This window comes from Asterias rubens, chromosome 5 (assembly GCF_902459465.1).
Source record: "Asterias rubens chromosome 5, eAstRub1.3, whole genome shotgun sequence".
Lineage (NCBI taxonomy): Eukaryota > Metazoa > Echinodermata > Asteroidea > Forcipulatida > Asteriidae > Asterias > Asterias rubens.
Genome location: NC_047066.1, coordinates 1940469 through 1964818, shown reverse-complemented (window position 1 = coordinate 1964818; position 24350 = coordinate 1940469). Strand labels below are relative to the sequence as shown.

Genomic DNA, 24350 nt, shown 5'->3' with positions numbered 1-24350 from the left:
TAAAGCCTGTAAGCACAAAAATTTGCTTAGCATGAAATTTCTTCCTTGATAAAAAAACAAGATTACCAACCAAACTTTAATTTTGGCATTCAGTTGTTGTTTGCTTATCCTGAAAATTTGGTTGGTTATCCTGTTTTTATTAAGGAAGAAATTTTATGCTAAGCAAATTTTTGTGCTTACAGGCTTTATGAAATTGCGCCCTGGGTCCAGTATAATGGCTCTGCTTACTATGGAATTCTGCGTTACGCCTCTCTGTAAAGTACATGATCCTTCATTATGTGCGGTAAAGGAGAACCATGAAACTGGGCCAAGGACTTAAACCCACACTCTAAATGACCGATGATTCAGCCACCAGAACTTGGGTTCTGTGTGCTGGACCCCTCGGCCATAACCTGCTGATCAAGGCCTAATTTCATGGCTCTACTTACCATAAGCTTATAATCAGCGCTTGCAGAAGCAGAGAATTATGCACTTACAATCAATTTTGGCTTGCATACTCCACATTACTAGGCATTCTTCGCTTACATCGCTAGCGCAGAAATTTGCCTTTGCCCTGCCATGGGGGAATGGTTATCGTAAGCGCAGAATTCGACAGTAAGCAGAGCCATGAAATTGGGCCCAGTATGTGGTCACTTGGAAAGAATTTGCTGTACCATAAAGAAAATTACCTGAACAGGATCATGTGACCCGCAACATGGTAATGGTATTGACCTTTGACTTTTCATGCAAGCAATGTACAGACTAATCTGACACCAAGTTTTTTCTGCAATTACCGAGATGGGAACTACACTCATTCTAGTAATGCAGGCATTTGTTAAATAAAAAAATGTTTTGCAAGGTTGAAATAGACTCAAGTTGAGAAGCCAAGTTTAGGACACGATAAACAAAAGAAACACATATATGTTGCCATGGCAATGCTGGCATAAAACCAAAAGCCAAGAGCTGCTTAAGCAGAAATAATTCGTTCACAAAATAATTCTCAGGAAAAATAGCTTGGCTCAAAATCATAATTACTTTATACCAGAACAAGGTTACCAGCCAAAATACCTGTACCTTTCCATATGTACCGTTAGTGTCTGGTCCCTTGTTTTTTCCTGCTTAGTATTTTGCTAAGCAATATTCTTTGTATAAGCAAACAGCTTCACATGCTTAAGCCCTGGGCCCTATTTCATAAAGCCTGATAGCACAAAATCCTGCTAAGCACAGAAAAATCCTGCTGAGCAGAAAAAGATTACAAGCCAACATTCCATCAAGTTTATACTGATGCCACAGGTGCCGCATCAATTTCCTTCTCAGCAAAGAAATTTGCTGAGCAGCATTTTCTGCTAAACAGCTTTATAAAATTGGGCCCTGAGAGGAGGTTCTGGCATAAAAATGCTTGAAACATCAAATTAAAATAAAATAAATACAAATTCAAAAGAGGTAAAAACTAAATTACGATAACCAGATGCGGTGGTAGTCGTTGGCACCGAAGCCTGCATTGCACTTGGGACATTTTCGTTGTCTCGTTTCGTACCGAGTCTTTATACACTCAAAGCAGAATACGTGGAAACACTTGGTCAGTACCACGTCTTTCCGGCCTTTTTTACAACATGGGCAAGTAAGTTGCTCCTGTGAAAGAAGATCAGAAGAAATTGTTAAAATGGTTTAAAGACACTGGACACTATTGGTAATTGTCAAAGACCAGTCTTCTCACTTGGTGTATCTCAACATATGCATAAAATAACAAACCTGTGAAAATTAGAGCTCAATTGGTTGTTGAAGTTGCGAGAGAATAATGAAAGAAAATACACCCTTGTCACACGAAGTTGTGTGCTTTCAGATGCTTGATTTCTCGACCTCAAAATCTAATCCTGAGGTCTCGAAATCAAATTCATGGAAAATTACTTCTTTCTCGAAAACTATGTTACTTCAGAGGGAGCCGTTTCTCACAATGTTTTATACTATCAACAGCTTTCCTTTGCTCGTTACCAAGTAAGTTTTTATTCTAACAATTATTTTGAGTAATTACCAATAGCGTCCTCTGCCTTTGAAATACCTAATAATTTGCATTGGATATATTTGCTTTTACACCACACTGATACAGGCATTGAAATAACCCACGGCACCCACAGCAATTGCTGTCAGTCTTTTGGCTGTGGTGCCCTTTGCAAAGTAATTTTAATTTTCCTCATAAGAGTACCCCTCACAGGAGGGAAATTGTCTGTGCCCCTGCACTAGGGAAGTTCAAGGCCTGCAGAGGGTGACAAGCACTTAATTTGGGAGGGGGGTGTTAGAAGGGGTTCAATGCTTCAAATTTGCCACCTACATTTAAAATAATCTCATTTGACTCTCACGAGGCGGACAGGTCGAAGCTCTGCATACAAAACCAATAATCTTTTTGCCCCTACATATATATGTACAAGATTTGAACCAACCGTTGTTGATATGTAGCCCAGCTGCATGCTTATGATTGCTGGGACTGCCTGGATTAGTCCATTTTATTTGAGGGTGTTGACATCTCCAAATATTCTAAATTCACCAGATCTTCACACTTAGAGAACATTCGTAAATGATTTTGTAAGTTGCTAAACTGCTTCAATAATTTATTAACAACATACATTTATCTTTTCAAGATAAATATTTTGTGGATTTGAACCCACGACCTTTGCATTACTAGAGTAGATGTCTAACCACTAGACCACCAAGCTAGCCCGGTAGTTAGAGGTAGTTTGAATCCTATATTTTAGCAATGGGTAACCACAAGAATTAATGGATGTTAACTTGCATTGGGGTTTTATGCCCCCCCCCCCCCCCCACGCACTACTTGCCTTATAAGTCCTAATTTCTTCCATCAGCACCTCATCAGTGCTACTTGCTAGCTCCATCCTCTTATATCGCTCTACTTTCCTCCTAAGATGTTGAGATTCTTCCTGCAAAATAAACAAAAACAATCTTCATAGAAACAAATGATGTTTTGTTCCTTGTTCGAGACCATAGGTAAGAAATTATTTGTGGTTATTTTTAAGCAGCGTGCAAATAGTCATTACACAAAAAACCAAATGGGTGGGGCAGAGCTTCCAACTTGTTTATCTTTCAACGAGGGAGATTTCCTAGTACAGGAAACTTATGGCTTTGTCCCATCCGAAGATATAAGCAACTATGTTAAATGTATCTCGCTCAAGGACACAAGTGCCACGACCAAGACCCGAACTCTACTAATCAGAGCTCGAGTCCAGTGCTCATAACTGCTTGGCCACGACACATAGAAGTTAAAACCTTTGTGTCATCCTGACACAGTTTTCACTGCTAGACCAATACTGCTTTAACTCCCAATGAAACCCAAAAGAGGCTGCGAGGACGAAAACAGTCGAGGCCCAATTTTAATGGCTCTGCCTACTGTAAGCAAAGAATCGGCACTTACGAAGGTAGGGAAATCTTAGCTTACGAGAAGCCTATTTAACTTGTTAGCAGGGAATCTTTGCTTATGCACATGTGTATGCGTACTTCACTTTACTAGCGCAGAAATTTTGCGGTAATCGCAGAATTCGGACCGTAAGCGCAGAATTCGGCCCTGGTCCCTTCTTATAAAAAAATACAACATATAATGATCAATGGGTATACAGGGAATCAGACAACAGCAGACAATTGAGAGTCATTTGTATTGCGTACCTGGGCCCTTCGGAATTTATGATTCTCTTGCTCGACTGCACTCGACTTTTCTTTCACTAATCTCTGAAGTTCTTCAATTCGTCCATTGATCTTGTCGAGCTGCATCTTTAAGTCGGCTGCTGATTGGGTGTTATCAAGAGCCTGGAAGAGTCAGAAGAAATAGTCTCTTAATTGTCAAAATTGTAAAACAAGTTTAGAGAAACAAACAAAATCATTGTAAATAGCAAACCTCAGAGAGAGTCGTGTCACTTAAACATGGCCCACCTTTCTTCTTTAATATGAGTCTACTGCTATGGATTGATCAACCGGGCGCAAACTGTATCCCAACATATGCAAAAAATAACAGACCTGTACAAATTTGGGCTCAATTGGTCATCAAGGTTGGTAGAAAATAACGAAAGAAAAAACCCCTGTTACATAGAATTGTGTGCTTTTAGATGCCTGAGAAAGGCTTCTCAAATTGAAATTATTTTGGTGAACAATCACCTCTTTCTCTAATATACATTACTTCAAAGGGGGTAATTTCAAGCAATGTTTGATCAACACCTCTCCAATGCTCTTTGCCAAGTAAGTATTAACTTGTGGAGTAATTACTAAAAGTTCACCCATACTTGTTGTACACATAGTTGTGGAGACTTGCTACTGTTGTTCCATTATTACCATCTCTGAGGTCCCCTTGCGGGGACCAAGTTTAACATTGTGGGGACCTTTGTCCATGTTTGTAAAGGTCCACACAGCTCTGTGTATGCCAGAACACCCTTCCTTAAAGACACTGGACACTATTGGTAATTGTCAAAGACCAGTCTTCTCACTTGGTGTATCTCAACATATGCATAAAATAACAAACTTGTGAAAATTTGTGCTCAATTGGTCGAGAGAAAAAAGTTGCGAGAGAATAATGGAAGAAAAAACATACTTGTCGCACAAGTTGTGTGCTTTCAGATGCTTGATTTTGAGACCTCAAAATCTAATTTTGAGGTTTCGAAATCAAATTCAAATATTTTTAATGAGAAATTCCTTCTTTCTCAAAAACTACGTTACTTCAGAGGGAGCCGTTTCTCACAACATTCTATACTATCAACAGCTCTCCATTGATTGTTAACAAGTAAGTTTTATGCTAACAATTATTTTGAGTGATTACCGATAGTGTCCACTGCCTTTAAACAAATAAATTGGCACCCCCGAACAAAGATATTGACAAAATAGAGAGACCACCAACATAGGGCTAGATAGCTTAGTTTATAGAGTGCCAACACGTTAATCCGAAGGTTGTTGATTCAAGTCCCAAACTAGTCAAGTTTTCTCTGTTCAACCCCAAATCAAATAAAATGAATAAAATTGACTAGCTATAATTGAGAGCTACCTTTCTTTTATTGAGTTCCAATGATTGCTGTCGTAGACTAATCTCCTTATCCATAGTAGAGAGATTATTCTGCAAGATCCTCTCCTTCTCTTCCAGTTTACGGACCACTTGATTCTGAGCATCTACTTGGGTCTGTAGCGTAGCCACCTGATCGGCTAAGACATCTTTCTCTTCGCGTAGGAGTTTGTGTATCTGATTGCATTTTATCCTCTATCAGGAAAAAAGTAAAAATGCAATGTAATAACTTCATACAGGCATGATATTTGGCACTTATTTTTGTTATTAATTTTTTTGTTAATGAGGTTTCGCCCCAACTCAAAAGGCTGGACGGCCACTTCAAGGTGGGGCTACACTTAACCAATTTGGGCTGTCGACCCAGGTCAACCATCACAAGGAAAGTTGCCACTACTCCTGGGCTGAAGTAGGGTTACTTCCTTCACAGTCAGTCAAGATGTATGCATGGGTATCATCCACTGGGAGAGTGGCTGGTAGAGCAGAATGCACTACCTTCCCAACTTTTCATGAAGCAATTGTGGTTAATCACTTGCTCAAGGGCACAAGTGTAATGACCGGGATTCGGACCAATACTCTGCTGCTGACAACACCAGAGCTTGGGTCTGGTGAACTAGACCACAACATGCCAAAATAAAGGGAAGAGCTGAAATGTCAAAGAGTTTTTTCAAAGCTTTTTAAAAAGAAAATGAGAGAAAAGAGTTAATCCTGACCTCAGACATGAGTTTGAAATTTGCGTCATCTTTCTCTCTAAGCTGTTGTAGTAGCCTCGTGTTCTGCTCTTGCATGTCTTCAAAGGCTTGACCAGTTACTTCCATCTCCGATAATAAGGCTTCCTCCTCCTGGAAACATAAAAAAAAAACTTCAATATTATATCTCAAAGACAATCTTCTCAAAGACAAGTCCCCTTCATTGCATCTGATGAAGTAGTTGTTCCTACAAAAAGCGCATGCAGTTTGTAAATGTCATTAGTTAGTATTTATAATAATAATAACAATCTGTTTTTATATAATGCTTTTCACACCCGGAAACGTTCCAAAGCGCTTAACATTATTACCCCTGGTCACTTGGCCTTATTTCACTCATTAAACCATCTCAGCTCCCTGGTGGGAGTATGCAGCCTTGTGCAACATTAATATGCGCTACTCGGCTAAATCAATCACAAGAACCATCTCTGCCCTCACAGGTACCCATTTACCCCTGGGTGGAGAGAACCAATTATGGTTAAGTGTCTTGCTCAGGGACACAAGTGTCATGACCGGGATTCGAACCCACACTCTGCTGAACAGAAGCACCAGAGCTTGAGTTCAGTGCTCTTATCCAATCGGACTCCTGCTTTGGTGTTTGTGATCAGCAGGGTGTGAGTTTGAGTCCCAATCAGGACATTTGATTATTGATGCGTCCCTCCGATGGGACGAAAAGACGTAGGTCCCATATGTTGTGTAATTCACGTAAAGAACCAAGTGTGCTTTAAAGAGAAGAGGTTCGCCCCGGTGTTGCTGGTTTGATTGGCTGAATGTTGCACCACAGCACCTTGAAAACCATTACATGGTACTATGTAAAGGAATTGGTCTCATGCTTCACAATACCTTACCTTGGACAAGAAAAAGAGAGTGACAAAACAGAAGATGGAGAGATGAACTAAGTACATACAGGGGCATTGCTTGGCAACAGACAGCGCAGAATAGAGTGAGATGGAGAATTGGTGAAGAGGCTTTCCTCCTGCAGTGGAGTGAAACAGGCTAGACGACGACCTTGCAAAAAAAACACTAAATGTTGAAGCGCCATGAGCATAACTGAGTGATGGGTGTGAGCTATATATAAGAAGCCACTATTGTAAGTATTATCTAAGTGTTACCACTACCTTCCTTGTTTTATCTATCAGATTACACATGTACCAAGGCCATCTCTATCCTTATATAGATAATGGAAGATATTTCACCTGTTTTCTATCCGCAAGTTTCTTCTGAAGTTGATAAATGGTTTCCTCTAAGCTTCGTATCTTCCTGATGGCTTCTTCATCCGCTAGCTTTCGACTTTCTTGTCTTTCTCTGTCTTCAATGTGTCGTAGTCGCATCCTGAGATCTTCAACCTCAGCACGAGACCTCCTCTCTGCAGCCATCAGCTGAAGAAAAGAAAAAATTATCGAATGTTATCTGTTTATATTATTTGGTTTTACCCTTACAACCATGTGTGTAAAGCACTGTATATTTAACATCTGTGAAATAGTTGCGGCAACCGATTCAAAAATTATAGGACTTTGGAAGGTACTGAGTATATTTTGCCTTTTGCACACATCGGTGTTAGTGTAACAACAAATAATATCTGTATCCCTGAACCCCCGGTGCAAATTTTACATCTATTAAAGAGCCAATAAAGGATGATCTCAATATGTCAACTATTACCTTTTTATGGCCAAATAGACATCGCAGATACCGGTTAATAACCATTTTACTCTCAAAATTTGCATTTAGTAATAAATATCTCGAGTCAAAAATGCACCCGGCCGCGCTGCTTTTTTCAGCCGAGAGTCAAAAATGCACCCGGCCGCGCTGCTTTTTCAGCCGAGAGTCAAAAACGGCTTATCTATTATAATGACCCTGGACGCCAGTGACGAATTTCCCCTATTGGTTTTGAACAGAGTTCTCCAGCTTTGGCATTTCCACACCAAATAGCCGCCACTGATGTCACGATTCCTTTGTCGCGCGGGTTTGTTTGACCCCACGTTTTTCAGAAATTTGGCTTGGAGCGTTCTGGAGAAAACCCATTTGTACCATGTTTTAACGTGAGGTAAGAGACTCGTTATATTTTTTGTTTGTTTCTTGGATGGACCCCAGCTATTAGAAAACTGTAACATCTATATATTTGAAATCATCCTTTATTGGCTGTTTAAAGAGTATATTCAGTACTGTCCTGAATCCTGTGAAAAAGATCCACACAGGCATATTACTTGAGTTGGATTCAATCCCATGACCTTTACCATTCCAGAGTAGATGTCTTGCCAACTAGACCATTGAGATTACCTGGTAGCTAGAGGCAGTTCGAATCTTATATTTAACATCCATTAAATCATTGAGGTACCTGATGCTAAAAATATAAGATTCGAACTGCCTCTAGCTACCGAGCAATCTCAGTGGTTGAGTTTGAAAACATCTACTCTAGAATGGTAAAGGTCGTGTGTTTGAATTCAACTGGAATCGTATATATGACTGTGGGTCTTTTTCACAGAACTTGGGAAAGTTTGTACACGTTTGGTAAATTGTCAAAGACCAGTCTTCTCACTTGGTGTATCCCAACATAAGCACAAAATAACAAGCCTGTGAAAATTTGAGCTAAATTGGTCATCGAAGTTGCGAGAAAATTATGAGAGAAAAAACACCCTTGTTGGACGAATTTGTCTGCTTTCAGATAGGAATAAAAGACTTCTGGCTAGAAGTCTGACTTATTATTTTAGTGAGAAATTACCTCTTGCTCAAAATCTATGCTACTTCAGAGGGAGCCGTTTCTCACAATGTTTTATACTATCAACAGCTCTCCAATGCTCGTTACCAAGTCAGTTTTTAAGTTAATATTTGTTTTGAGTAATTACCAAACGTGTACCTTCCCTTTAACACACATCGTTGTAAGGGTTAAACGAAATAACCTTCTATCTCTAAATCGCGGATGCAAATTGATATAAAGTTATCTAGAACAAAAGTTAAGTAATTACTCTAAAGACAACGACTTTAGAACATAAAGATGATTGACATAGACGAACAGTACAACTAGTGCTAAGATTAGAGACTTTCTCTATTTGACGTACCTGAACTTTGTCTCGCTGCTCCTTGGCAGAGCCTTTGTACATGTCTAGAAGAAGTTTCATCTCTTTCTGATTTTCCTGTGATTTTCTGAAAGGAAAAAGTTCAAAATTCGCGCTTAAATTTGTAAACAAATAAAATGACAATATACAACACTTTTTCCCGCACTTTCATGAGGACTCTATCTATTGGAAACAAGTGCATCATAAAACTAAATTTGACCTTGGAGCACCTCGTTAAAAAAAGGCCTGTTGCAATTGCGAAAGAAATTAAATAACTAAAAAGATTGGAAAAAACATGTAACTCAGGTGCTAATGTTGCATGATTGTTTTACAAAAATAAAATGCTGAAACCTCAACTTCCTCATCTGTTTAAACTGGTCACTGTGGTCCAGTGGTTATCCTATAGAACTTGTAATCACAAGGTTGTGGGTTTGAATCCTGCCAAGCTAACCGCTGATTTCACAATGACTAAAATAAATATTGTTGTTTAGTTACTGAATCATAATTTCTTGATTTGTGCAATTCATAATCATAGCCGTAAAACCAATGTTTGTAAGAGAGAGATTGGCTGTTGCCAGCTTGGTGTTTATATCCCCTTACAAGTGGGAGTTTGGCGAGTTCCCTTAAAGCCATTGGACACTTTCGGTAAACAGTATTGTCCAAAGGCCCACACTTCGTGTATCACAACATGTATATAAAATAACAAACATGTGAAAATTTAGGCTCAATTGGTCATCGGAGTCAAGAGAAAATACGGGAAAACCCATACCTTGTTTCCGCACATTTAGCCGTGTCATGACATGTGTTTAAAATAAATCCGTAATTCTTGTTAGCGAGAATTGATAATTGTTTTATTGTTTTCTCAAAAAGTAAAGCATTTCATGGAATAATATCTCAAAAGAAGTCTTTCACCATTACCTTCAGTAAACCATGTAAGTTATTTGTAAATCTGTGAACTTTTTTGTTTTTCTGTTCCGAAAGTGTATAATGGCTTTAACGGGAAGATCATCCACACAAACACAAACTAACAACTTTCTCTTGATTTGCAACTTACTTCAGATTAGCCCGGAGGTCCTTGATGATCTCTGCTTCTTTCCCCATTTCTTTCTTCTCTTCTTTGCCTCGTTCCTTTTCCCTCTCTTTCTCCCTCGGATCCCGCCGGTCGTCATGGTGAATATTCACCTCCTCTCGTTTCTGTTGCTGTTCCTTCTCGTGGCTTACCTCCCTCCGGTCTAAACCACTACTACTTGAGGTTGAGCTGCTACTACTGTGGCCATGAGAGGCCATGTCACTTTTAAGCTGGAGGAGTGAAAGACAATAGTTTTTTTTAATCACATCATCATACACAAAACAAATGTTGTCTGCACTTTTGTGTTTGTAAACCATTGGAGAAATAGGACCCGAGACTGTGCATGGTGGAAGTACAATCAAGTAAAGTTCGTGATGACACTGTGTACATAAATCTCTTTAGAGTAGTGGTGCTTTTGAGTTGGAAACACAAAGTTCAAAGATGGGAAGAGGGACAGAGGGACACTTAGTGAATGAGACAGACTAAAAAGGACGATATGGGGTCAAGGATAATTCAAAGAAAAAAGGCTTTTCGTCATATCTCGTAAGGAAATGATTTCACATTTCCCAATTGACTTACTTTCATGACTTCAGCTTGAGCCTCTTTGAGTTTATGTCTATAGCGATTAATTTCTCCCTTGAGTTGAGTGTTATGACTCTGGTAACTTGAAACTAAATGACGTAACTCTCGATTGATTGGACCTGTGAAAAAAACCATCACATAACAAACCTATGTTATAACTAACACAAAGGGTGTTGATGGTTAATAGAAGTATGGCAAAGTATTGAAGTGACTATGGCTATATCTGAATTAGTGCCTACTGCTGTGACTGTTGCTAAGGGAATTACTTTGAAAATCTTAATATTTAATAATAATATTTATTCGGGCAATCACATTTACAAGCACATGTACATACATTAAACATATTTAAGAAAACAAAGTAAAACAACAGTGGGGTGCCCAGGAGAGCAGAAAAGTTAAAAAATAATAACTATCGCCAAAAGGCGTATGTCTCTACGGTTATGGTTCATCAGTTATGGTTCATCACTTGTTCACATGATGATAAAGCCAAGGCCACAAATACAGACACAGCTTATTTGGAGTAGGCGAGGAAAAATAGGCCGAACTATTGAGCTCTGTCTGTAATGCATTGACCAATAACAACAAACCCAAATTAGGGCCACTGATTTTCCGCGATCGCGGAAAACGGACGGAATTCACGGAATCCGCCCTTTCAAACGGAAAACGGGATTTCAAATTTTTTTTATTTTTTTTTCTTGACGCCAAAACTATTGAAATTGCATTCTTTATTAAGATTCTTTTTGTTAAACTAAAAAAGCATCAGAAATCAGACCATTAAAAAGTACGAGATCGTAACCGTGGATCATTCTGTTCTACTTCACACCATCCTCCATGTTTACACACATGATGTACACACGTTGTTAACATGGTTAAGCGAAGGGCATATTATTCGCGGCACGTTTTTAACTTTTTTTGTTCACCCAAATTGCATTTTCTCCCTCTCTTTTACCAACAATAATAAAAAAACTAGCTTACCTATGATCTATAAGAACACATACAATATTTTTTCATCTCGGAAAGGTCTAAAATAAAACCGTAAACTGTCAAAATTCTGTCGCCAAAGCGAAAACAAAATGGCTGACATTTTGTTTGTGGATGGAGAACGGTCACGTCCATAGACTTGTTCCCAAGTCTTTGATCATGCTGAAACAGCGCCCTCTTGTGGATACACTCCTGTCATTAGCCTACAATGTGGCTGATGCAGCGAATCAACTGCAGTTTTAGACTTGGAATCAAGTCTATCACATCATGTGCATTGATACTGCAGTCACAGTGCAACCTTTTTACCCTGGCTACATGTTTTTGTTTCATCGAACAGCAGTATACAAAATAATCCACAATTATAAATATAACAAAAATAAAGTATTTTTTTGAAATTTGTCAGTTCAAATGAACATTTTACGAAGTCAACAGTGCAACTTATCTCAAATTGATTTTTATAAGTGTGTCCCTGTGTATTAAAAAACCTTTTATCTAATTAAAAAAACATGAAACGGAATTTTTTGTGCCTGAAACGGAATTCATGTTTTTGCCAAACGGAATTTGCACTTTTCTGAAACGGAAAATCAGTGGCCCTACCAAATGTTTGACACATAAATTTTTATTTTGTTCCTATAACAAAATGTAAGCTCCTGTCATTTGGATGGTTGCACGGTGTCTTTTTTAGCCTGGGGAAGAATAAGACACATTGAGTCTCGGTCTTAACATTTGTGTCCTTAAACTAGACACTTAATCATTATTGCTTCGTCCACCCGATGGAGAGTAAACCCATTGGTGTGTTGTGTATGCATACAAAAAAAAACAGCTACACTTATCGCTATTATTGAGTTTACCAGTGGTTGAATGCGGCACAGCATCAACCCAAAAATGTTTTACATAAAAAGGTCTCATACTACAAAAACTTTTTAATAAAATGGCTTTGTTTAAAGGGTCTATGTAACTTTTGTAGGACGAAAAACACAATGTCCACAGATTTAAACTAAACTTACACAGTTTGAAGATAATGATAGTAGAAAGCTTCCCTGAAAATACTATGTGGTGAGGTGCTGTAGTTTGGAGGAAATGAGTAAAACAACGTCATGAAAATTATTTTAATAATTTACATTAACGTATTTTCATGACATTGTTTTACTCATTTCTCAAATACTACAGCACCTCAGTAAGTAATATTTAAAGGGAAGCTTTCCGCTATCATTATCTTCAAACCCTGTAAGTTTAATGTAAATCTGTGGACATTTTGAACAAGTACCCAAATCCTTTAAACAATGACAGGCACTTTTTAGACGACAGTCTAATTATTATTGGTCAGTTTAATAACTCACCTGCTTGCTCATTGGCTGCTAGGTTCTGCTCAAACTCAATTCGTAGCATCTCATATTCTTTCCTGACTTGAGACAATGTGTCCTCCAACTGGATCACTTCGGTTCTTAGTTTCTTCTGGCAAGCAAGTTCATCACTCTGGAGTAAATCGTAAAGACAGAAGATAGATTGTTAGAATTACATAATAAACAGGGAGCTTGGTTTGTAGGATAATGAATGTTTCCTTTACAAAACTAGGCTTTGCACTTTTTGTAAAGTAGCCCATCAGGCTAATAAAATAAATAACATTTAGAGCGCCTTTTACAAAAGTTACAAAGCGCTGTGCAATAACTACAAATAAACACAAATTATAACAACTAAGCCTAGCATAGAAGTAAATGAGTTTTTAATGGCTTTGAAGGATTCAAGAGATGAAGCCTGAGGGATGTGAAGAGGTAGATTGTTCCATAATGTAGTTGCGCAGACTGTGAAGGCTAGTTGGCCATACCATAGTATACTCTGCATTTTTTTTAGACCCCAGGAAGTGTAATAGCCCAGATTATAGATATGCATTGGCACAAATGTCTCTGCTGATAAATGGTAGCGATCACAACCAGTATGTTGGTCAAATAAGATTAAATTCACTCCCTCAAAAGTAAATTTATACTTACAAAAATGTTTTTATTAAAAAGAAGACTGCACAATTTTTAGTAGCTTACAGGGCAAGTTGAGAAGGATAGTGATAAGTACGAGCCCTGAAAATGTCAAAAACAAATTCAACCCGACAAGACCACAGGCTCAAAGGCAACATTTCCAAGACAATTTCATTTTAATAAAAGTTATTCAACAGTGTGGTATTGCTATTTTGTAAAACACAAGACCATCGGACTTGTCTAGTGTTGGGTTTACTGGTCTGATGCTAAAACTATTGCCTCAGGCCTGTGGTCAACTGTAAATTTTGAGCCCTGTATGGAGTATTGTCCACCCAGCTGACAGTATTTGAGCCCTGTATGGAGTATTGTCCACCCAGCTGACAGTATTTGAGCCCTGTATGGAGTATTGTCCACCCAGCTGACAGTATTTGAGCCCTGTATGGAGTATTGTCCACCCAGCTGACAGTATATAGTAGTCACTCAGATTAGTCTACAAGTATTTCTTTCTTACATTGCTGACCTGTCTTTGTTCATTCTTGTCCATTGTTCGTTCTTGTCTAAGTAACTACTTTCATTGTTAGCAACTTGTGCAATTGAGCCTTTTTTAATACACCTTTCCTTTCAGGAACAGTTTTTCCTGGAGTGGTATCTTCCTCAAGACATCAATAACATTATCTGCTCAATGCATAGCTTGCTCAGGGAACCATAACCTTACAAGCTTTGCTTCTTTATAAGTACCTCCACAGTTTCATGAATGTCCATGCTTATTCTTTATTTAATTAATCTTATAAAACAACTATTTATCTCTAAACCTCTAATTTACATTGCCTTTGATTCTATTTTGATTCTGTGGAAATAAACTAATTGATTGATTGATTGATTTCCCTCCTACCTCCATCTGTTCCATCTGTCTTAGATGAGTTCCTTTCGTCTGCTGAAGAAGATTCCTCGTTTCTTCAAACTGTGTCTTCATTTCTTGCGCCTCCTTATAGAGTACGGAGAACTGAGACTGAAGGTTCTTATAGGGTGCCCTATCCATGACGATAGAATCAGGAAGACGTTGAAGCTGAACGACAATGAGAAATGTGGCGTTGCAAAATCAAACAATATTGGATACTATCTGTACATTATAAAATAATGAAATCATGAGTTGAAATCTGGACTGTTCCATTTCAAGAGGCAAAGCTGAGTAAAATGGAACCGTCAAGTTTTCCATGAATGATTATATATATTGTATGAATAAAATGCATCCTATATTTGTTGTACTCACACATAGCTCCTTGCCATTTTGTTTAGTTTTATGGCCTATGAAGATTGGTTGGCCCATTTAGCATTCATAACCCATGATTTAATGTAATATAACATATATTTTCATGAAAATATAGGTTATATTACTTGAAACTATAGGTTATATTACTTGAAATTATGGAACATGGAATATAGATGTAAATTTTCTATCTGAAAATGTCTTCATCATCTTTTCTCAACAGGTATCAGCTGCATCCAAGGGACTAAATCTTAAAGCTCCAAGGCTTTTTCATTCACCTCACCCAAGTTGTGGAATGCTCTACCATCTTCAATTAAAACAGCTTATACGTAGTTTTGGTACTAGAAGTAAACAATAAGAAACATTATTTTATAAAATGACTTACATCCATCTTGAGTTGTTCTGATTCCATAACAAGTTCTTGATGTTTCTCCTGCAGCCTCTCAAGTTCCACTAGACGGTTTGTTGCTAACTCCTTGTGCTCTTCCAACTCGTTGACAAAAGTCTGAAGCTGAAATATGACAAAATGTTCATTAGAAATAATTTGTTTCTGTAATTGTAAACAACTAGTTCAAGTGAAATTCCAGATCAACAATTTGAGAAGTGACGATACATTCATTCATTTGTTGAATCTCAGAAATAGTAGATAGCATGTTTTAGTTAAGTTTGCACCAGGAATAAAGAATATTTTTTCATACAAACCAATGTGGGTTAAGCACTGTATGCATAAATGACTTCCCCTGAGACAGGCGACAACAAATCCACAGGCACATTACTCAGGTGGTATGGCATTTGAACCCAAAACCTCTGCCATTCTAGAACAGATGTCTTACCACGAGACCACCGAGTTTGCCCAGTAGCTAAAGGCGCTTTGGAAACCTATATTTTTTTAGCAGCAGATACTGAAACAATTTTTAACAGATGTTAGGTTGAGAATTGGAAAAAGAGAAAGTTTCAGTTCAGACAACAGCTTATTCTTTTACATTTTTTAGCTGAATGGGGATTAGATCAAATTGCTGCTGCTTGTTGCAAAATTTCTCAGTGTTGGGTATCTACTTTATTTCCCTAAACACTTAATTGTGACTTCCAGTAATGGCAGTTTAACCATTTATCCAAACTATGGTCATAGACTTTAAGATTTTCTAAAGGATGTGCCATTTGCAAAATGAAAATCGGTTTGCCCTCTCAAAGATGAAATTCCAGGCCTGCTAGTTCATCCATAAAGGCTTCAAGGAACAGCACTTTTAAATGATTACAATGTGATTCATTTTCTTACTTGTTGTGAGGAGAGCCCTGCTGAGCCATCACCAAATATATGTCCAGGGATGAGAGTTGCGTTTCTGAGCTTAGTGTAACTTTCTTCAAGGAGGATCTCAAGTTTCTGTGCTCTCTGCCGTGCCTGACTCAGATCAAACCGAAGGTCTTCTATCAGGTTATGGGCTTCCGCTAACTTAGTCTCAGCTGCTCCTAGTTTGTCACTCTGTTCAGTGAACTGTGGGTTAACAAGAACACAAAAGTCATTCTTGAAAAAAAAAAATGATCAAAACTAAAAATGACCACATGTAGTTCTTTGATCAATTAGAATACTTGAACACGTAAACATGTCTACAGGAATGGCATAAGACATAAGACATAAGACATAAGACATAAGAAAACTTTATTGATCTTCAAAAGAAGAAATTGCATTGCTCACACAAGTTTATAAACACACCAAAATGTGAAAAATGAAACAACAGGCAGATACAAAAATAGCACAAGATACACGCACAAGGATTTAAGAATAAAAAACATATATACGCCGACAGGCCATGTCTATACAACAATATAAAAATATAGAGAATAACATTGCTTTGAAGGAAGAGTTTGGCCGTGTCCGAATTGGTGGCTACGGCTGCGGCTACGACCGTTGCTAGGGGTGTTGCTCAGGGCGTCCTATACTTCAATGCATGACGACGCGGCGATCCAGCCGTAGCCGTAGCCGTAGCCGCCAAGATACGGCCTAAGTCTGAGCCAATTTTCAAGCCAATTACTTTCATTTTAACTTGATCACATAAAGCTAAAATGACATGTATTCAGCATGTATTTATTATATGCAAGTCATGGCTTTATTTTGCCAATGTTATTCACAACAAAACCGTTCCCAAAACAATTATCCCAAGGGGGTTTCTAAAACATTTTGGAAATCCAAACCAATCCAAAATGGCTTAAGTTATTCTTTTTTGAAACAGGATGAGGTTCTTAAGAAAGGTAAACAAAAGGTAGTTATTTCATGTTTTAAGACATAAGTCGTGGCCGAGCGGTTAAGAGCACCGAACTCAAGTTCTGATGCTTCTGTTCAGCAGAGTGTGGGTTTGAATCCCGGTCGTGACACTTGTGTCCCTGAACAAGACACTTAACTATAATTGCTTCTCTCCACCCAGGGGGTGAATGGGTACCTGTGAGGGCAGAGATGGTTCTTGTAATTGATTTAGCCGAGTAGCGCATATTAATGTTGCACAAGGCTGTATACTCCCCAACAGGGAGCTGAGATGGTTTAAGGAGTGATTTAAGGCCCAGTGACCGGGGTTAATAATGTGAAGCGCTTTAGGACCCCCTCCGGGTGTGAAAAGCACTGTATAAAAATGGGTTATTATTATAAATTCAGACTAGATATTGGACAAAAGTTCTCCAAAATACTGGTATGTCACCTGTAACGTCATCTTTTGATGTTGTTCTTGCAGTGAGTTGATCATTTCCTGGAGTCGTTGATTTTCATTGGTCAATTCTGCATTAGTTGCCTTCACTGCTTCATCAACATCACCTTAAATAATGACAAATACCTCAATTTCTATGAACTTCTTCAAATTGGTTAAACATATGTAAGCACACTAAAAAAAATTAAATGCCTATCCTAAAATTTTTAATTAAAAAAGAATCAGAACAAGTTCGGTTCGAGATTCAGAAGCCAAGGTTTCTTAATAAAGTAATCTTTGAACAGAAACACCCCCCCTTCCACCAAAAAAAAAACCCCAAAAAGAAAGAAACAGTTTGATCCAATTCCATGCTTCTCCTCAATGAACCCAAGTCTCGACACTCCTGGGGTGACAGGTCTTTTTCTTCAGCTGCGCCACACATCTGCAACTCTCTACCACTTAAACTTAGATCTTGTCTTTGTACCACAACATTACATTTTCTTTTTAAAACTTATCTTATGTCTCAGGTTTTCAAGGATTAATTTTGTTGTGTCTGTTTCTTTCGTTTGTTTTTTTTGGTTTTACTGCACCTTTAACACCCAGCAGGGTGGACATGTGCGCATTATATTATTTTTAAACAAACAAAAACAACACCAAACACAACAGAACCAGTAAAGAAGATACTTACTTCTATTTTGAATGTCTGCAGCCATCGTCTTATACCTGTTCTGCATTTCAGTGATGGAATTGACTAATCTGGTCACAGCCTCCTTAGAGAATTTACAGCGTTCTTGCATCTGTTGATCAATCTCAGTCTGGTCACAGCTTGATAGGGTTGCTAAGAAGGAGGTGATGGTTTCTGTCTCAGCTGTAGCAAAAGATGGGGAAGAAGTTTAATTGAAGCTCCTTGTATTTTACCAATAACTAATCACACTATATTTTCCTCATGCACCCAGTCCTTGCCTTAAAGGTACCCTATATATTAGCCTAGAGGTACCTGGCCTAGCAGGTATTATACTAATATTGAGTGGCTCAGAGTGGAATGGGAGGAATATTGTCGCAAGGTAAAATTTGGACTGCTCCATTTCACGAGGCCAGGTGCTCCTTTGTTTTAGTAGCGGCGTGGCGACGCTGTACTGCATAAAAACGTTGGGAACAAGGATGATCCTAACTGTTGAATGGGAAATGCTATTCCCCATGGGCGAATAGGTCTTTTTGATCGCCGGTGCGGATGGGAGTAATAGTGAATGTCACGTGAAGTAAGTTCCACCAATCAAATGACAAGGATCTGTATGTCAGTTATATAATCATCAATATCCTAGAAGGTACCCAACAGTATCCTAGAAGGTCCCTATAGCTAACCTAAAAGGTACCTAGTTCTAGCCTAGAAGGTATTCATTAATATCCTAGAAGGTACCCAACAGTATCCTAGAAGGTGCCTAGTAGCTAACCTAAAAGGTACCTAATTCTAGCCTAGAAGGTATTCATTAATGTCCTAGAAGGTACCCAACAGTATCCTAAAAGGTGCCTAGTAGCTAACCTAAAAGGTACCTAATTCTAGCCTAGAAGGTATTCATTAATATCCTAGAAGGTACCCAACAGTATCCTAGAAGGTGCCTAGTAGCTAACCTAAAAGGTACCTAGTTCTAGCCTAGAAGGTATTCATTAATATCCTAGAACGTACCCAACAGTATCCTAGAAGGTGCCTAGTAGCTAACCTAAAAGGTACCTAATTCTAGCCTAAAATGTATCCAATGCTAACATAGAAGGTGTGGTACTTCTGTGGTCCCTGTGTATTGCACAGGAGAGCTAATACATTTAAAAGCCAAGTGATTTAAAGGGAAGGTACACGTTTGGTATTTACTCAAACCAAAAATTTACTTAAAAACTTACTTAGTAAAGAGCATTGGGGAGCTGTTGGTAGTATAACACATCGTGGGAAACGATTCCCTCTGAAGTAACAAAGTTTTTAAGAAAGAGGTAATTTCTCACTAATAATAAAAGACTAGAAGTCTTTTATTTCTATCTGAAAGCACACAAATTCGTCCAACAAGGGTGTTTTTTCTTTTATCATTTTCTCTCAACTTCAATAACCGGTTGAGCCCAAGTTTTCACAGGTTTGTTATTTTATGCATATGTTGAGATACACCAAGTGAGAAGACTTGTCTTTGACAATTACCAATAGTGTCCACTGTCTTTAAGGATACAAAGAAATAAACTTAAGTAAGGTTCAAATTTAATGAAAATCTCCATTAGAAAACAGGTTTTGTAGTTCAGAACATTCACTGAACACTGTACACATTATACAAGACCTAAACTATTTCTTTACTAAAAAGAGATTTTGAACTGCTGAAAATCTTTACAAAAAGGGTTAGGGAAAACACTGTAAACAGCAGAACAAACAGCTTTCTCTCTCAGAACAGTGGTCTCCTGGCAAAATGCTAATGAAAAAACCCAGAGGACCAGTCAGAATTCACTCCAAGTGGTCCAGTGTGGCGGTTTCAATTTTCCGCCGTGTTCAGTTTTCCGAATGACCAAATACGGTATTATTACGTCAAGCGACGCCTGCGCACAGCAAGCGAAAGTACATAGTCAATTTTTAGGGCGACCAATTTTTAGTGCCTTATTGAGTCCCAAAAAACTGAACACGGCGGAAGACTGAAACCGCCACACCGGTTTGCTAGTTCAGTGTTGAACAGCATCCCTATTTCAATTGAAATATAAACTGTACCGAAAACGATTTTTTTTAATACCCTTTTGCAAGTTATTTTTCAACGTATAGCATCTGTATATTTACCTTTCTTCTCTTCCTTGACAACAACTGTATCTTTCTTTTCCGTTTCCACCTCCATCTCAGACGGTTCCTCCTTGACTTTAACTTGAGGCGTTCCATCCCCTGCTCCAGACCCCGTCTCATCCCCCGCTGTCGCCGTTGCCTCATCAGTCTCCATCTGGTCATTCTCTTCCTTAATGACTGGCTTGACGTCTGGGTTGTTTTCTTTCTTGACCACTGACACGCCTTTCGTTTCAACCCTCTTGAGAAGAATGCGGATGTCTTCTTCGAGCTGAGAACAGAATACAGTTTATAAAATCAACAAATCATTCAGAGTAGGCCGTGTCCGAAACGGCAATTTCGACTACAGCTACGGCTAGATCAACGAATCAGCCATTGTCAAAGAATACGCAGACACACACGATCTAGCCATAGCTGTAGCCGAAGCCACCTTTTCGGAACTTGCCTAACATACAGTAACCCAATTTCATGAGCCCTTTAAACACAAAAAATGGCTAAGCACCTGTACGAAAATCTTGCTTAGCAAATACATATTACCAGCTGACTTAAGTTAACATTGTTGCAACTGGTACCCCACTTATTTTAGAAAATTGCTAAGCAGCATTCTATGGTAAACAGCTCTATAAAATTGGGCCCAGATGTGTACGACAGTGGCTTCAGAAAAAAATAATCAGGGCTCAATAAGGCTCAAAGTTTTGGGGAAACTCCACAGACCAGATCTTGAAGCTCAGGATCTTTAATTACAAGACAAGAATCAAAATGAAAAGAGACAAGAATTAAAATGAGAACAGTTTTATCATCTTTACTGCTTTATTTGAACAAACACTAAGCAAAGATTGATCTCTTCTGTTTTATAGGAGCTACTCAGCAGCACTAAAAATGCTATGTCAGATTTTTGGCCGATTTGACCCCAACATTTTGATTTAAAATTCAATAGGTATTTTGATTGGGGTCGAGAAAGTTACAAGCTTTCATTTGAGCCATTGCTCGAAAAAGTCCGCCAATTATTAGTAGCAGTGAAATAAAGTGCTCAAAATAAGTTTTTGTCGGGATCCCAACAATATATTACGTGACCAATTCTTACGTGTTTTATAAGAAACGTTTTAAATTTTTGTCATGGTTCCTGACCATTACAAGTAAAAGTTAAGCTTTTTTTCCGTTAGAGCGGGTGTTACTCTTTGAAATACCATTCACTCAAAAGAATCTATTTTTTAATGTTTGGGGCCAAAAATCTGACATAGCATCTTTAATAGGTTTTTGTGAGACTCAAATGCAATATTTTAACATCATTCTTTAAAAAGAAAGTGGGTTGAATTGAAAGAAGAAAAACAAAACAAGACCACCGAACTTGTCCTTTCTTGAGTTTACTGGCTTGACACTGAAAATCACTGACCACTGGCCAGTGTAAAATTGAAGCCCATTTTTATGGCAATTTTTGTGGTACACCCTGCTTTAGTGTCAAGATTCCCAAGCGCGATAGATTCATTAAGTTCATACCTGAGTCCAGTATTTATTCATCAAGCCCAGCACAATCTCATCCGTTCCTTGTCGTTGTTCAAGACGCTCAATGCGATTCCGTAACTCACTCTCCATCACTGAGCGCATCTCGAGACGTTCAGCGAGTTTGCGGTTCTGGAAACGCAAGATCTTTACATCCATCTCTTCCTACAAACAAAGGAGAAAGAAGAAAGAGATTTTTCTTGATAAAGAAAGATTACAACTGGATGGCAATAGACCCTTCCCATGATATATGTAAATTGCACGTAGCGTGTGCGCACTAACGTTTTGGTTGGCAAAATGAGGGAACATCGCGCTGTTTTGTACACGGCTAATGGGTGCGTGACGCAGACACGAATGCGCATCTGCTTAGTGCACAACTCTATGGCAGTTGCCAACCAACAGGGTCTGTACGCATGCGTGAATGTAATTAGCATATTTCATGGGAAGGGTCCATTGCACTTAATGATACATCATACACAGGGATGCGATAGGTTGTTGAGAAAAAAAAACCTGAACTCTGAACGATTCTAAATTTGGGCCGGAACAAAAACATTCTTAGTGTCTTGGTGGAAGCAGTCTTCAATATACCCCAAATAAAACCAAAAAACCTCAACTGGGAAAATGACTCAATCTGGTGCATTAAATAAAGCAACTCTCCCAAATTGCTGTTTTCCAACTTGGGGTGTACTGAGACAAATCCCAAATGAAACTTTATACTCCGATTTGGATATTTAAGCCCCCAAATAGAATTCCACACTAATGCTAAAAATAGAAGCCAAGTACCCGGATCTCAGAAAAAAAGTGTCAAATTTCACAAACGCGCGTACCTCCAAATTGTTGTAGGCTTACCCACGACTGACTACACTATAGGCCTGGGCGAATTACTTGAATACCCGGTTAATGGCGAATAGGTTTTCCTATCCGTAACCGCGAATGCCTTTTTTTTCTTAACCGGATATCCGCATAGGGCGCGAATACCTATTTATAAACCGGATAGTTCTGTAATTTACAACCAAGTAACCGGATATTCTTTAATATCCGAATATCCGCGGACTTCGGGCGACAACTGATATGAATGTTTGGTCTAAATCCTTATGAAACTTCTATTAAGACAGCATAAAACAGCATAAATTAAGTATTTAACTATGCTCACCTCCGTGAAGAGTTAAAACAATAACAATGACATTTCCGACGTAATTTGTTCAAAGTTTTCCTTCACGTAGAGTCAATCACGATCAAAAGAAAAAGCAAATCGCCATCTTTAAATTAGATCCGGTCATTTTTATGAATGAACCGAGTGACTGTCTAAAACTAATATCAATCCGCCCATAAGATCTCATTCACAAACGAACAGTGCCCTCTAGCTGCAAAAAAAAAAAAAATTATTTTATTTTTTTAAAGCGCCCTCTAGCGACAAAAAAACTATTCGAATATCCGATTAATTTCGGATAGTTTGCCAGCAGTATCCGAATAACAAAATTTCACTATTCGCCCAGCACTACTACACTACTAGTGGAGCTTGGGGTGTTGATGATGCAGTGATTGCGTATATGTCTGTGGCATGTTTGTCTGAGAGCCGGGTATTTTGAGCAAAAGTTACGTCATTGGTGCGAGCGCTATTGAGATCCTCTGCAGACTATGAAACTCTTGCCTCATCTAAACCCAGTAACTGGCGCTGTACTCCCTTTAAAAAAAATTTTGACAATTTTTGCTGTACTTTTTTGGTCAAACTTATTTTTAAAAGAAAACAGTGTCCTAGTTTGTGTAGGCCTCATCATTACCTGTGAAGATACAGCACCAAGCCTCATTGGCTCAATGTGGATGCGTTTTGACGCTGGCTCGGTGCCCTCTTTGCCAACACTGGTGGACGCACCAGGTGTTGGCGAGGAGGAAATCTCGCTTGCATTGCGTTTGCTGGACATGCTGGTCTGAAAGAAGAAAATGAGAAAAAAGAAAGGAAAGTTAGAAATTTGAAATGATGTTTATCAGGAATGAAAATCATGGAATGTTGTAGTTGCGATAACGTAACCCTCCTGCCAATCGCAACTAGGAATGTTGACGCCCAAAACTTTCCCCTAAACTGGGATGGGGGTTGTTGTTGTTTTTGTTGAGGGAGAAAAGGGGGTGGGTCATGAATTGATTAAATACCTTTCATCATTTCATTCCATGATTTCACTAAAAAAATATTTAAAAAGGCTGATCAACTTATTTCGTCCAACAAGAGACAATAGGCTTTGTTCAGTAACCCACAACTACTAGCTATCCATCACATAAAACTCCACCCTCCCTGCAACTTACACCCCAATCTTGTTTAACCACAGAACACCACCCACCTTAAAAAAGAAAATTGAAACACAGACAGGGAAAGGTCACAATTTCTTTATTGATCACCATTCACTGATCAAACGATCAGAATCTAAAAAAGACAAAATTTCTCACGAATTTTTCATGCTCAATTACAGGTATTTAAATAACCTCAACGAAACAAACAAACCCCACCTATCTTCAATATACATAATATACCTCAATAAATTAATTTAATAGCTACAAAGAACAATAAAACTCGTTAAATTACTTTGTTTTTCATGAGCGATCCGCGGGCGCCATTTGCGACTCAGTCGAAAGGATTCCTATACAAAGCATTTCCGGGTCAAATGTGCCGTGGCGAATCTCAGGTATCTGATTGGTCG

The 24350-nt window shown here is 38.5% G+C and overlaps 1 protein-coding gene across 1 annotated transcript; it reads right to left on the bottom strand.

Annotated features, from left to right (window-relative positions):
• Positions 1-1111: 1111 nt before the first annotated feature.
• LOC117290428 (E3 ubiquitin-protein ligase BRE1A-like) lies at positions 1112-24284 on the bottom strand. Its single transcript, XM_033771837.1, has 19 exons — positions 24236-24284; positions 23442-23588; positions 21658-21825; positions 20164-20431; positions 18055-18234; positions 17382-17494; positions 15971-16186; positions 15080-15205; positions 14320-14493; positions 12798-12933; positions 10474-10595; positions 9880-10124; positions 8829-8913; positions 6969-7151; positions 5740-5868; positions 5015-5224; positions 3652-3792; positions 2811-2912; positions 1112-1611 (listed from the first exon to the last, which is right to left on the bottom strand). Exons 1-19 carry the CDS (start codon positions 24245-24247, stop codon positions 1435-1437), a joined length of 2934 nt encoding a protein of 977 aa, XP_033627728.1. The 5' UTR covers positions 24248-24284; the 3' UTR covers positions 1112-1434.
• Between the last annotated feature and the right edge of the window lie 66 nt (positions 24285-24350).

Excerpts from the sequence above, each read along its gene's own strand:
- LOC117290428 (XM_033771837.1), bottom strand. Across the intron at positions 5,869-6,968 it reads AACTTGCGGATAGAAAACAG|GAGGAGGAAGCCTTATTATC; the intron begins GTGAAATATCTT and ends TTATGTTTCCAG. Across the intron at positions 3,793-5,014 it reads TGGAACTCAATAAAAGAAAG|GCTCTTGATAACACCCAATC; the intron begins GTAGCTCTCAAT and ends TGACTCTTCCAG.